This window comes from Cupressus sempervirens, chromosome 3, assembly GCF_028749045.1.
Source record: "Cupressus sempervirens isolate cs-2001-9-10 chromosome 3, ASM2874904v1, whole genome shotgun sequence".
In the NCBI taxonomy this organism is placed as follows: domain Eukaryota; kingdom Viridiplantae; phylum Streptophyta; class Pinopsida; order Cupressales; family Cupressaceae; genus Cupressus; species Cupressus sempervirens.
In genome coordinates, this window is record NC_143120.1 from 234527881 (window position 1) to 234542460 (window position 14580).

General features: G+C 35.1%; 1 protein-coding gene across 2 annotated transcripts; it reads left to right on the forward strand.

Moving 5' to 3' along the window:
- Positions 1-2455: 2455 nt before the first annotated feature.
- LOC149565718 (Lojap-related protein) lies at positions 2456-12975 on the forward strand. 2 transcript variants are annotated; one of them, XM_089819211.1, is made up of 3 exons: positions 2456-3159; positions 12102-12222; positions 12563-12975. In XM_089819211.1, exons 1-2 carry the CDS (start codon positions 2680-2682, stop codon positions 12171-12173), a joined length of 552 nt encoding a protein of 183 aa, XP_089675337.1. In that variant the 5' UTR covers positions 2456-2679; the 3' UTR covers positions 12174-12222; positions 12563-12975. The 2 variants fall into 2 exon arrangements, with proteins under 2 accessions (XP_089675337.1, XP_089675338.1); XM_089819212.1 differs by having other exon boundaries at positions 12623-12975.
- Positions 12976-14580: the final 1605 nt, after the last annotated feature.

Sequence of the window (14580 nt, forward strand, 5' to 3'; positions counted from 1 at the left end):
GTATAATTTAAAATCATAATATAAATTCAGTAATAAATTGAAATATTAGAATATAGTTAAAAAATGTTAATAATTTGTATATAAGATTCAAATTAATTTATCCAATCACATAATCAATAAATAATTTTAATAATTTATAAGAAAAGAAAATCTATACACACACACATATATCTATACATATACATATATATACGTACACATACATATGTATACGTACATATACATATGTATACACACATATCTATCTATACATATGTGTGTTTGTATGTGTGTATATATACATATGTATATATATATAATAAAATAACACATCTATAAATTAATACCTATCCCCATTTAAAAATCAATTTAAAGAACTTGCAAGTTTGGAGGAGTCCCATGAACTTCAAAAGATATTGTAGACACTTCTCATGAAATGAAAAAAAATATGCTTATGTTAGGATAAAATTAATAGAGTCATTTCATTTAAATTAATGTTTAAGTCAATGAGCTCTTCGTCTATTGATAAAGTTGAATGGATCAAATCTTCCTCTATGTAGGACCCCAACATAAAAAAGAGACGAGGCTAGTCAAATATTAGTTTTTAATTTTTTTTCCAAAATCTTATAATCTCTTAGATGTAAATTTAAATATAGACTAATTCCCATTATTGATTTAAAAAACATTAGCACTTCTAAAATTTTAGAACTTAAAATTCAAGATAACGTATTATTTAAAAATTCATATAAAGTCTTGCTCATAAAAGCTCCACAAATTCTTAGCCCAAACATTTAGAAAGCCTTTTAATTTTTTTTTCAAAATTTTATAATCTTTTAGATGTAAATTTAAACATAGACTTTCCCATTATTGCTTTAAAAAATATTAGCACTTCTAGAATTTAGAACTTAAAATTCAAGATTACCTATCATTCAAAAATCCATATAAAGTCTTGCTCATAAAAGCTTTAGTGGAAACATTTAGAAAGCCTTTTAAAAATATTTTCAAAATCTTAAATTCTTGTAGATAAATTAAAAAATAGGCCAATTTCTATTATTGCTTTAAAAAATATTAGCACTTCTATAATTTCTATGTCTACCATTCAAAAATTCATTTAAGCCCAAGATGGGATGCCTTAAAGTGGTATTCATGTACAACTCTTGTCAATTACGAGTCTAAGATGGGATACCTTTGGCACCATTTGGCTAGTACCACATTTGCCTATGGTTGGTACTCTCAACCAATGTTGGCACCTCCCTGTCTTTGCAATGAAATTGGAGATACAAGTTTAATGCTATTTTCAATGCCATCATTGAGCCAAAGATTGCACACTTTGCTTAATGTGTTCTATTCCAAGGATTGCCAATGGGTCCTCGACTCAAGCACTCGGGTATTCCTGACTCTCATTGTCCCTTTTATGGGCAACTTGAGTCTTTCCTGCACATCTTTTGGTTTTATGGTTTGGATTCATGATTTTTTCAAGCCTTTTAGGCTAGAGCCATTTTCTTGGCACATGATCTTGCTGGGAGATTCTTCTAGAATCCCTTTAAAGTATTACCATATTTGGCATGCTTTTAGGATGGAGATTCTTTTCACTCTTTGGAAGGATACAAAAACAGTTCGTTTCACTTGCAACTTTCTAGATATAAATGTCCCTATGTATACTAAAGTTGGCATATGTGATAATGTAATGATGCAAATCCAAGTTCAAGCCATCAAGGTGGCTCTTGAGGTGGCCCACCTATAGGAGTTGCTTAATCATTGAGGTAACGTGCCATGTACGGTTGCTTCGATGCCATCAGATTCTAGTTCCATGGATTGGACTTCGCCCTGTGGGCACCGACGGGGTCACAACTCCTCTGCTTGCCGCTCATAGACACCACGCTCCCTAGCTCCCCGTCGCTCCCCTAGTGGTGGTTTCGATGGTCGACAGTGCCGCTCAACCTCTACATGGAAAGGTTTTGGTTGGTCCCTGATGGCTCCTTTTGCTACCCCTATTGCCTTTGGTTGGCCTTCTTCTAGTAGAGATCTAAAGTGGTCATTCTCTCGCTTGGATTTGACAATCTTGCCTCTTAGGGTGGAGGGAGAAGAAAAGAAAGAAAAATATGCTGCTGATGACAGGTGGACTCCTTAGCCACCCACCAACTCTATTAATGTATGAGGTTCTAATGATCACCATAATCCACCTCCCTCAACTGACACTACTTTAGTTTCATGAGATAATTTATATATATTTTTTAGTAAATAGTTGTTAGCTTTCACTCTTTACAATGTGAACTCCCCCTAAATATATTTTTAAAAATAAATATGAACTCTCCCTAAATATATTTTAAAAAACAAATATATAAATTTAATACTTTTAATATTTTAATTAGTAAAAATATTCATCTTTAAAAAATCCATATGAAGTCCTGCTCATAAACACTCCACAAACTCTAGCCGAAACATTTAGAAAGCCCATCAATGAGACTTCAATCTTAGTTTTCAACTCGGTTAAACAGAAGGTAGGGCGGACGTCCTAAAAATCATCGATAACAGAACAATTTTCTGGCATGCCTCAATCCTAAATACAGAGTCACTTTGATCTGAATGAAAGGCAAACAATGTTTTGTTCCATAGCAGTTTAGCCTTTTAGATCTGAATCTGGTCTTTCCTTTTTGCGTCTGATTTGTGGGGAATGTTAAAAGAGTTGTAAACAAAATTATGAGTGGCAAGAGGGGTTTGTTGTTGTTAGCTGGGTCTTTCATATCAAGGAGGGCTGTGCTTCCCTGTTGTCCCTTACCAGCTATATGTAAGAGGAGTTTTTGTTACGCTTCAGCCAAACGTGAATGTGTTTTGAGGGTGGGGGAAGTGGAGAAGATACTGGGAGATGTGAAGGCGCAGGACGTGAAGAGCATATTTGTGGGCAGTCACTGCGAATGGGCCGATTACATGGTCCTTGCCACCGGCAAATCGGATTGGCATGTTCGCAACATTGCCCAGGCCATACTTCATAACATCAAGCAGAAGAAGAAGAACAGAGAGGACGGGGACGAGGTTTATTTGCCCGCTGTAGAAGGGCGACAGGGAGGAAAGTGGTTGGTGATAGACACCGGCAGTGTAATTGTGCACGCCCTTCACGAGGATGCTCGTGCTTATTACGATTTGGACGCTCTTTGGACGGACCACAAACCATCAAATCAGGTCAGCTCACTTTATTCACATTCATCTGTTTTCTTATACAATTATGTCATCCTTCTTTTCGAATTTGCCTTGTCGGGTGACCTTCCACGTGTGTCACAACTAAGGGTCACCCATTAATCACTCTCCATGTCCTCGACAATTAGGGTATGCTACACCCAGTGGGTTGGTTGTGGGATTTGAAGCAATTTTAAAAACTTAGTCATGTCTGCGTGAGATTTGAACCCAGGGCTCCTCTCTGGAAAGTTCCAATCTATTTAGCATTTGCTGTCCATGTATTCAACCTTTTTCTCTCTTTTCATTCCTAACACATGTTAACAGGGAATGACTGCTTTAGCAAATAATGCCATATATTATCAAAGTTTGGCTTGCTAACAGTATACGTCTAATCAATTATTGGGTTCAACTTTGCCCATTTTGGGCTTGGGCTAGAACTGTGTCTCAGCCAAACAGATCAGAAAACAAAATTTAAAAAACGGCATAACAAGAAAAATTAAACCACAGAAAGCATAACTTTTTGAGCTTTCTTTATCCTGATGATGCCACCACACAGTGTGATCCAAAATGTTCCACTGTGATACCAGAAATATTAGTGATAACCATCATAGATTGTGGAAAATTGATTTTCGTAATTAAACCAACTGAATTAAAATCGCCTTAAAAATTATTAAAATTACTAATCATGACTTTTTCTTGCAGCAAAGTTTGTTTTCTCTATCACGAATGCTACAGAAGATAAATTTAGATGTTGAAATTAGGGAGAGAGACGATTCCACAGTTTAAATTTCTTCTCCTTAATATATAGATGTTTTAAAATTTAGTGGAGTCTGTATCACCTAAGTTATTGGTGCGTCCAGGAAATCACTGGGTGGTGATTCTGGTGCTTTTGGATGTGTTTGGATGCTGCACCGGTGCTCATTGGAAGCTCGTCCAATGCCTGCGGATGTGCGCCGGATGCGTTTGAGAGCATCCGGACTTTTTCAACGCCCATTCACTTAAGTGACTATAAAAAATAAGTGTTAAATTGATTTTTTAAATTTCATTTTTGTTCCTTTTTGCCCCAAAACCCTAAAATGGCCCTGAAAGAGGAATGGTTTATTTTTGTATATTTCTTTGCATACACAAATTATAGTGTACACTATATATATATATATATAAAAAATTTATATATGGACGCACCCAAATGCATCAAAAATCCACCCACCACCCCCCCCCCCCCAAAAAAAAAAAATCACGCATCAGCACCCTGCACCATATCAGCATCAGAACTAGCATCGGTAACTTAGTCTATCACAAATGCTACAGAACAGAAATTTAAATTTTTCAATGAGGGAGAGAAAGACGGTTCCACATTTTGAATTTAGTGGAGTCTCCCAAGTTGAGTCAGCCGGACTTTCTCGTTGACATGTTTTCCCAAGTTTTGCAGTCTTTCCAAATCTATGGTTATAATTGCTTTTACTAAGCTCTATGAAGACATAAATTGATCCAACCAAACACTAATTACTAGATTAGTCTTCCATATCTTTCATTATTCGAAATAATGGACCATAGTGCAACTGGTTGTAGTATTTGACACTCGATATCATATCTATATTTCTCTAACCTTGTAAGACAAGATAAAATAGTTTTTTGTTACTAATATACCGTCTTAAGTTTACCAAAAACATAGTTTTTGTCCGCTCGTTGCTAACAAGGTACAGGGTAAACATAGTTGCTTGTGGTTGTGAATCTAATAGCAATAAGTTCCTATTAAATTTTTTATTGTTTTAACCGACAATTTTTGTTTGAATACAATGCTTTCAAAGGATTGTTTCATGAATGCAAGCAAGAAAGCAAAATGAGAAAACATGCCCTTAGATGATCAAAGTAGTTAAATGGGATTCCATAAAGCATTCACCTAAGATATCGGAACACTAGGGTAAATGAATGAATAAAAGATTTTTAATGACGTCCACGAGGCCATAAGCCTAAGGGACCCACGTAAAACTCCTAGTCAGTCTGATGTGATTTCTCCAGCCTGTCTCTTTTGTAATTAGATTGTCAAGAGAGGGTAACAAAGGTGGTTAAACTCCAAGCCTCTAAGCACAAAGTGCAAATATCCATATGAGGAAGGAGACCTTGGTCAAGCATGATGCTGATGAAGATCAGAGTAGGATATCATGGTCAGAAACTATCTCAAGGCTCGAGACGAAAGAACGAAGTGTGATGAAAGGGTTAGTGTAGGAAATGAAATTGTCAATCATATCCAATGTTTGTGGGTCAAAGCTGGAAAGTATTGAGGAAAAAGGCTGCCTATTTGACTTTTCTAAAGTGCAAGGTCAATAAATGTTTGATGATAGAGAAAAAAATGGTAGCAGTTGCTTTTCTTGTGGTTTGCATTGGAGGCTGCAAGACAAAATGGATCCAAATGCCCAAACAAAGCAGATCCATTTCATCTAGTTCGATAGTAAGGGGGCTGGATTATTCCATTGATGATACACAATGTTGAGGATAACATCAATAATTTGGATTTGTCTTCTCTTTGATGACAAGAAAAAAGAAGAAAGTGATAAGCTTGGTTGTCTCTAGAGGGCTGATGTTTTTGAACCCATGCTTGAAAGTGAGCCTCAAGGAAGAGGAAGAATACATCATCGATCAGGATTGCAAAAGAATGTAGACCCCCTAGAGCTCTCTGTAGATTGTGTTATACCCATATGAAATTTTAGTATTATGAAGTTTAAACTTTAAAGTGGCCATCTATTTTTTTCAAGTATAAGATGTGATTAAGCTCATTTTGACTTGAATGTTCATAGGAACAGGAAAGTGAAGTTATCCATCGTGCCAAAGGAAATGAGGTCCTAAGATTGTATGTACTTGATAGAATCTGTTTCAAGTCAGACTTTCATGAAGGGAACATCTTTGGGAAGGAAGCATTGAAGTCAAAAATTGTTATGGTGAGAAAGTGCAATTGTACACCTAGAGTAGAAACATGCAGTAGAAAAGGGGAAGCCCAAAGTATAAATACCCATTGCCTAGTGTGCATCTAGAGTCATTGTGCACACTTAGCAAGGGACTGAAATTATTCAATGTATGGAAAGGAAGTCTCGTGTGATTGTTATTTGTAAGGAAGCTAGGGTAGTGGAACAACTTCCTCCACTAATCTTGAGAGGAGGGTTGTGTTTTATTGTTTCTTTTCTGATGTTTTGCTGCTTATTTAGTTCTTTGCCTAAAATATTAACATAGTATCAGAGCCAGGTTCCCAAAATAGCTAGGAAATGTTAGAAAGTCATTTCTATTCTGGGCAATCTCAATGAATTGGTAAAAGGAGGCGTAGTAGTTGTGCATGAAAGGGATTGAAATGAGAGAATTTACCTATGTTTCGCATCTTCTGCGAAGGAGGCTGCTGTAATGCATTGGTGCTTGGAAGATTCTACGGGAGACTTTTCATGAGAAACAATGCTCGCTAATGGTGATTGCATACCACTTTGCTATTGTTGTCTTAAAATATGAGTTTATGGGCATGCTTGAGAAGGCAGTCTGAGCAGTAGTTGCTGGTTGCAGGTGATCTGTGGGTGTAGACCAATGGAGCTTGGTCTGCAATTCACCTGATGATTTATATTCTTCATTTTTATATGGTGTACGTCCTGCTATTCCTAGGATAAGATATGGACACTCGTTGCTGTAGCAGTCAGGTCTGCTGAACTGTAAGGGATATGAAAATTGAAATATGTAAGGGTATTGCTAAATTGATCAGCAATAAAGAGGACGGATTGAGAAGCAATAGGATGATGAGAGAATATATAAGGATTTCAAGGAAGTAAGAGATTTATGCATCTTTTAAGAAATTCATGCAGGATGTAGAAATGAACAAACATGAAGACACTTTGCAACTATGAGACTAAGTTGATGGCACTGAAGCGGAAGAAGCTATACAGATAGTTGTTGCATTAAGTTTCTTCAAAGAGCAAGAAATGACATTTAGAGGGTGTTAAGTTCTGAGAGTTCAACACGATCTATCAAAGGGTTAATGCGTTGGAGATGACGTCAAGACTGGAAAATATTTATTATTCAAAGGGAAAGCTTGATGAGCTGAAGAGAGAGGACTTCTTTAGGTTCAATCAGATTCAGAGGGAGCTTGTGCGGTAGAGGGATCGACAAACTTGATAAGTAGTGTGGCCCTAAAAGCTCATTGTTTGGTCAAAGATTGGAGCCAGTTGTAATTTATTGCAATAATCAAAGCTGTGAGAATACTGATCTTGTTGAGAGGGTGTCTCTGCTAAGGAGTCTCAGCATTCAGTTTTTCTTATTATGTGTATAATGCATTTTTCGTTAAGGAGAGATTTGGGGTGAAAGCCCTTATAATGCATTTTTCTTTGAAATGGAGAAATTTGTGGAGAAAGTCCTTGTAATGCATCTTTTTGTGAGATGGAGAAATTTGATGTGAAAGCCCTTGTTTCTCTCTCCACTCATGGGAGTAGCCATAGTGGATGTCATGTTGGGAGACTCCATGTCAACTTCATGTTGAGTGACTTCGTGATGTGAGCTTGTCTTTTATTTCACACATGGGAGTAAACATGGTGAACATCATGTTGAGCGACTTTATGATATCATGTTGAGAGACTTGGATAAATCTTTTTCTTTGTTTTCCTCACAATGGGTGCAACCATTGTGACTTGCATGTTGAGACTCCGTGACATGAGAATCTGGAAATTATATCTTCTTTGCAAGAGGGAGTGTTAAAGTTTGTAGCTATAGGAGATATCTGTATACCGGATATTAATCAGAAGACGAACAGGTTTTGTGTACATGATGCTGCTGCTGATCAGTACTTTCATATTGCTTTACAGATTGTGAATTGGTTCCTTTTGGTAAGTGCAGATTTGTTATGTGTCTCGAGACTTTTGCTTTGGTGCTGCTGTCAATTTTCATAGTATCTTCCTCCAGTTCACTATGGTAGCAGCTGCTAGTTCATGTGGTTGTGTATTAATCCCGTGTCTCCTTAATTTGTAATATTACTGTGTTTTATTCTTAATTTGAACGTTATTTATATTGATTAAGGATTATAGGTGTAACTGTTTCTGTTTATGCTATGTTGAATGGAATGCAAGAGATGTCTGTTTTCTTGGTCTTTTTGTGATCCTGTGGCGGCGTCGACCCTCAAGTGGTGCATGTTTTAGATACTTGATGGTGGTCTTTTCGTGTATTTGTTTTCTGTCTCGAAGGAAAGATAGCGAGTATTCAAGGGACAGCAGACATTCAGCGTTATGATGTTATTCTCTGCAGTTATCATATGTTGAGGTTGCTGTCTATGGTATGGTGAATAAGAAAGTCATTCTGTTTTCAGTATTTCTTTAGTAGTTTGTATTGTGATTGTAATAATGCATCTATGTGAAATTGCCAAGAGTTTACAATCTCTTAAAGGATTCATTCCTTAGTTAAGCTCGTGAGTTGTGTATTCAGACTTGGTGATTATTCAATAAAGTATCATCTTGAGCGGCTGGGTTTTTCCCCTCAGGTTGGAGGGTTTTCTCAGGATAAAATACCGTGTCTTATTGTTCTTTTCTGATGTTTTGCTGCTTATTTCATTCCTAATCTAAAACATCAACAGGAGGCAATAACATCAGATATACTTCATTTGTAGATGCCCCCTATCATCTAGTTAAGTTGTGTTATTAAATAATGTTTTTTTTGGAGGGGGTATATTAACTATATTTAATTGCACTCATTATGTAATGTTATGTCTCGTGCTTGAGACACGTCTCTCAAGCATGTAACATATTTAAGGATCTTTGAATCCATCTATTTGAATATATAGAAAAATATTATTTTCATATCCAATTTTCTTACACAAACATATTTTAGCATTCCTATTCTATAACCTATTTTTTGTTGCGTAAATATCCCCAAACAGGACAGCGTGTCAATATAATTTGCATTATCATATGCTTTAGTATTTATTGCTAATAATACACTGAACATAGATAACCTAAAAGGTAACGACCATCTATGTCTATAATGTCACATAATACTGATTTACTTTATGGGATCAAAGGGGATACATTCATCTTTATAGTTCTTGTGAATGACAAGTTTACGTATCACTTATTAGTCATAGGCAGGGAACTAATGTTCCCAGTGGTGGTGGGCTATTAATTTTTAAAATCAAAAGCACTGACTTTCTAAAGTTACAAATCAATTTATTTTTAAATTAATTTTCAATAAGAAAATTTTAATTTTTGATTGGTCAGAAGTAATTTTACCAGGGATAAATTTTTTTTTTTTTAATACCAAAATTTGAGAAAATTAAAAATCCAGAATGTTCTACAACCCTCTGCAAGTTTCCATAGTTGTCTGGAAGCTTTGGAAATCACCCCATGCTTATTCAGGCTTGAAAGAAAATCTGTGCAGAAATAGAATTCGTAGGAGCAAACACTGACACTCCGGCAATGACATTTCCCATCAGATTTGTGATCTTCTAAAGCCATGTCGGAGACTCCACTTGGAGTTGGAGGAAGGAAGAGACGTGTTTATGGATACACCCCAGCAGATGCTTTTCATCAAAATCTTCCCTCTTTCCATTAACATTTGTCTTTTCATTAACATCATTTTCCAGAGGCTCTGCTTCCCCCACTAGACTCCGACGGTTGAGCAGAGCCAAGAATCGAAGGTCGACTTTGGCTGCTGCAAAAATCTTGACCAAGCGTTTGTTTTGACAGCAAGTTTACCCTTTTGGACTCCATGAAATCATGGAAAGGCTTCATGTTCGCTTCTTTGACCAATTTTTCTTTGGCCAATGTCTCAAAACTATCATAGAATGAATCTAGCAGCGACACTACTAGTTCTGGAATGTTTTCATTGCTTCTCTTCTGCAAACAAATAACACATAACATCAGGAAAAAAGTGACACAATGACCAATATTAGCTTGATGTACTTGCTGACTTGCAAATGAAAAAATATATTTTAAAAGACATCTTCCTCTTCATAGCACAGTGGATCAGCTCGACAGGATAGAGATTTTCTTCAAGTACACTTATTTTTATGTAAGGGCACAGAAATTGTTACCTTTACGCCCACTACAAACTATTTTCGCTGGCAAAATATGATCACATAATATTCTGATAATGATGCAAAAGCAACAATTTCAACTCATTATAATCAGGGTGCAGAGGAAGGGGGAAGCACGGGGCTGGCTTGGAGATGTGGCCTTGTTCCTTCCTCCGCCATGCTAAAGACTAGCAGATTTAACTCTGCAATATTCCCCCCCAGATCACCGTTCACACTATGGGCTTCTTGACTACAGCTAAGGAGATAGGTACAAAGTTGAATGCTTTATTTAATGCATTTGCATCCGATAACTATCACCGAATCATATCACATCAACATTAATATACAGTCGGAAGACAATTGCCGAATTACTGTTTGCCTAGGATAATTTAATTGTTTTAAACAAATTTCAATAACTTTTAGTTGATTTTCAAGAGTTTTGCATTGTCAAGTTGAATTTAACTATTTAAAATATGGAACAGTATATTTATTTTTAGATTTTTTAAAATTGTTTACTTTGTATTTTTCTATGTGATATATTTTAAAAAATAAAAATATAATATAATTGTTGAAGTTTATATTACAATATTTTTTTACTGATAATTTCAATTGAATAATAATAAAAATATAATACAAAAGAATTATATTTAATATGTTAAATAAATTATAATAACATTATCCTTAAATAATAGCTACTTAATTTTTGTATTTTTACATTATAAATAATAATAAATTCGTATGCTAAAATAGATGATAAAAAATACTATAAATTATTAGTCCCAGGGAACTAATGTTTGCTAGATCCAATGAGTGATGTTTGCTAGATCCAATGAGTGCTAAGTGTTCCATTTATTCTCATGAGAGATGGATTCATGTTGAATCACTACTCATGAAATATGGGTCAATGAGTTTGACTCAAAAATCACACAGTTAAATCCTGATAGCAATATCACAATTTGACTTCCTGTGGAAATTATCCCCTACTTATCAATTGATGAGCTTAAGGGGCCTTCTAATGAATGGTTCATAAGGCACAACACTTGGTGAAGGTTTTGCAAATGGGGTTGCAAGCTTTGGGTTTAACCATGGAGGAAACTCCGTAGTTAAGCGCGCTCAGGCTGGAGTAGTACTGGGATGGGTGACTTCCCGGGAAGTCCCGGTGCTTCACCTCTGTGAGCCTCACCTAGATCCAATGAGTGCTAAGTGTTCCATTTATTCTCATGAGAGATGGATTCATGTTGAATCACTACTCATGAAATACGGGTCAATGAGTTTGACTCAAAAATCACATAGTTTAATCCTGATAGCAATATCACAAACTAATGTTTGGTCACTATTAATTTTTACAATCAAAATCAATGAGTTTCTAACATTAAAAATCAATTTATTTTAAAATTAATTTCCTATAAGCAAATTTTAATTTTTGATTGGAATTATAGATTTAAATATTACATATACAATAACAAATGAGATTTATCAATATTTTTTACCATAGTACTCTAAATGAATATGCACCAATGTCTTGGCATCTTCCAACTTTCTCTGATAGGTTAGACTGGTATAGGATAAAGCCTCCAATGGAAAACCAACACTTCAAACTCTTATGTTTTTCCATGTCTTCTAAGCTAGAAGTTTCTAGAATTTAGATAGAAGTTTCAGGTTTGGGAATTGCCACCCATGGTGGCAGCAGCGGCAAAGGTTCCGTACCCCCTTTTGCATTCAATCACTATACTCCAACCACAAAAAAAAAAACCAATCTTCTCTTTCTTCATTAAGGCAGGGACTCTAGCTCTTTCAGAGCTCTTGTTTGGAAAAAGAGAACTTATTATCATTGTGACTTGTGGCAGATGGTGTTGGGTTTTCGGTCTTGACTCTTTTTATGAAATGAATTTGACTAATTCTATATGTTTCTCTCATGCAGTTAGAGGACCTGGAGAGTTCTCTCAGAAAAGGTAGCAGGAGAAGGACAAGACCGTTGACAAGTATTAACTAAAAAAGGCTGATGTTTAGATCTGGAAGGAGTATCGGCTATACTGTTCTTTGTAAGATTGTGCCCATATTTAATGCTTATTGAAAGGAGAATAATTTTGGTATTTTCAATTTATTTTTTGTTTTTGAACTTGGTGATTCTAAAATATTCAATGAGACACTTTAGAAGTTTTCCAGTTTCCATTAAGCTTGTAATTTTGATTTTTTCATGTTGGATTCCATTTATAAGTTTTTGAATGCTTATGCACCATAACATAATCAGTTGGATCAGTATTGGACATGCTCTTGAATTCCAAGTCACTGAACGGCCAGTTTGCCGGCATATAAGTTTGAAAGTAACTTTATATTATTGTAAGGATTGTTATGATGCATTTGTTTTCCCCCTCTGTGTAGGTATGTTTATGGATGCTCGAAGACTCAAAACATTTCTAAATTGGTTGGAATTGTTTTCAGGAGCTGTCTTGCATGAGTCTATTTCCTCAGCATGCCTATACAAACTATAAAATTTTCAAGATCATAATAGTGATGTCGCCTATCAAGAGAGGGTGGTAAATTGGGTATTTTGTTTCTTTCCATTATACACATATTTTCAACTTTTTACATATATATATCTCTTATGGTGTTATGGATCACATATGAAAATATGATCCCAACAATTTTTCTATGGACAAAGTTCTCAAAATTGGGAACACCAGGCGCTGTCATTGTTATGGTAAGCAGGATACAAGTCTTTTGGCTTACACGTGCATTTGTCTTCATGACTCTATATACAATTTAATAAAATTCAATTAATTGTTCTGCTGTAAGTTATTTGATTGTCTTAAATCTATGTTAAGAATTCATGGTGATTGTGTATCGCTCATGTGGATTTATAACGTATATGGATTCTAGAGTTGCAAGGTACTAGCCTCTATGCAATTTGATTTTACCAGATAAATTACTTATGACAGTTAAAATTCACATAGCAAATCATTTGCCGCCATGTTTTTGTTACTTGTACCTGTGAAAATCATAATGTATTGGTCAGTTCAATTCGATATAGCCTTCCTTTTGCCAACAATTATTTTGATATTTCAAGCCCCGTTCTAGCATTAACAACCTTGATTTGTTCAGCATTAGGTTTCTGGTTTTATCTAGTTGTAGCCTTAAGGATTTTTAGCCATTGAACGAGTGCTAATCTAACTAGTGTGTTTGAAAGGTTCTCAATTTGTTTTATGCAAGTCGTTTCAAGGGTTTCAAGAATCCAACTGAAGTTTGTTTTATGCAAGTCGTTTCAAGGGTTTCAAGAATCCAACTGAAGTTCATTATTGGGAACTTATGTTTTCTTTTGTCTCCTCTTTGTATTATATTTTTCAAAAAACTAATGGAATAGTGCAAGGTTTCGAAAGGGTAGATTTAATAAATCGTTTATGTTGTGCTATTTCCTAATTTCTGATTGGTTTAGACTTAATTTGCTGGGTGTTTTGGTATTTTCGTGAATAGAAAAAGGGGACGAAAATAAATGCAATAGGGATGGTCTGACAGCAAATTAATTGTTCGAATATGCTTGAGTCCCTCCCGTACACTCTAAGTCGGTTGGAAAAGCATTGGTATTGGCAGCGTCGCTGAAAAACAGTGTAGTCTCACTTTTCGCCCTGACAAAGGGAACAGGCTCTCAAAAAGACAAGTGGTTTTCCAACTAGATGCCAATGGTAAAAACAGTATTACTGTGGACTCTGGGAAGGTCAGTTATCATTAAAATATTTAAGAGCATATTACCACATATTTTTAACATTACACTATTATGATTTAAAAATAATGAATTTTTAATATAATAACAATATTATATTTAATAAAATTGAAAAAAAATAAAAAATTATATAACTTAAAATTATATAAATTTAGTTAATGGGCCGTCGTTCTTTTGGTGAAGTTGAATGGTTCACAAAGAGCCCACCAAATGGCTCACAAAGAGTCCACCAGAGATGAAGTCTTGCTGAGTGCAAGGCTTGAAGACATCATAAGGGGTGGGGTTGGGATTGTGCCTCGGGCAAATTTGGCATGGATGCTCCTTAGTTCTTGGCTCTTAGTTGAAGAAGTTTGAAACATGCGTGGGCTCGTATCGAGTACCTAAGACTTGGTTGTGGATGACCTCCATAAAAAAATTAATATTATATTATAATTCTGCAGATTATTAATCTTATATATTCTATATCAACTAAAATATATAACCAAAAGTGAAAAATCATAAGACATCTAATATAGTACATTAAAATGTAAAATATAAATTATAAGAAATATTTAAAGACAATTATAAAATAATATTTAAAAAATTACTCCAAACTTATGAAAAGACAATTTGTAAAATATAATTTATATAATTTATATAATACTTTAATTGGACAATATTTAATAATATTAGAATAAATATA

What these genes read in the sequence shown, in the direction of transcription:
- LOC149565718 (XM_089819211.1), top strand. Translation starts at nt 2,680, where the DNA reads ATGAGTGGCAAGAGGGGTTTGTTGTTGTTAGCTGGGTCTTTCATATCA. An exon ending in ACCACAAACCATCAAATCAG is followed by an intron (nt 3,160 to 12,101) that starts GTCAGCTCACTT and finishes TCTCTCATGCAG; the next exon opens with TTAGAGGACCTGGAGAGTTC.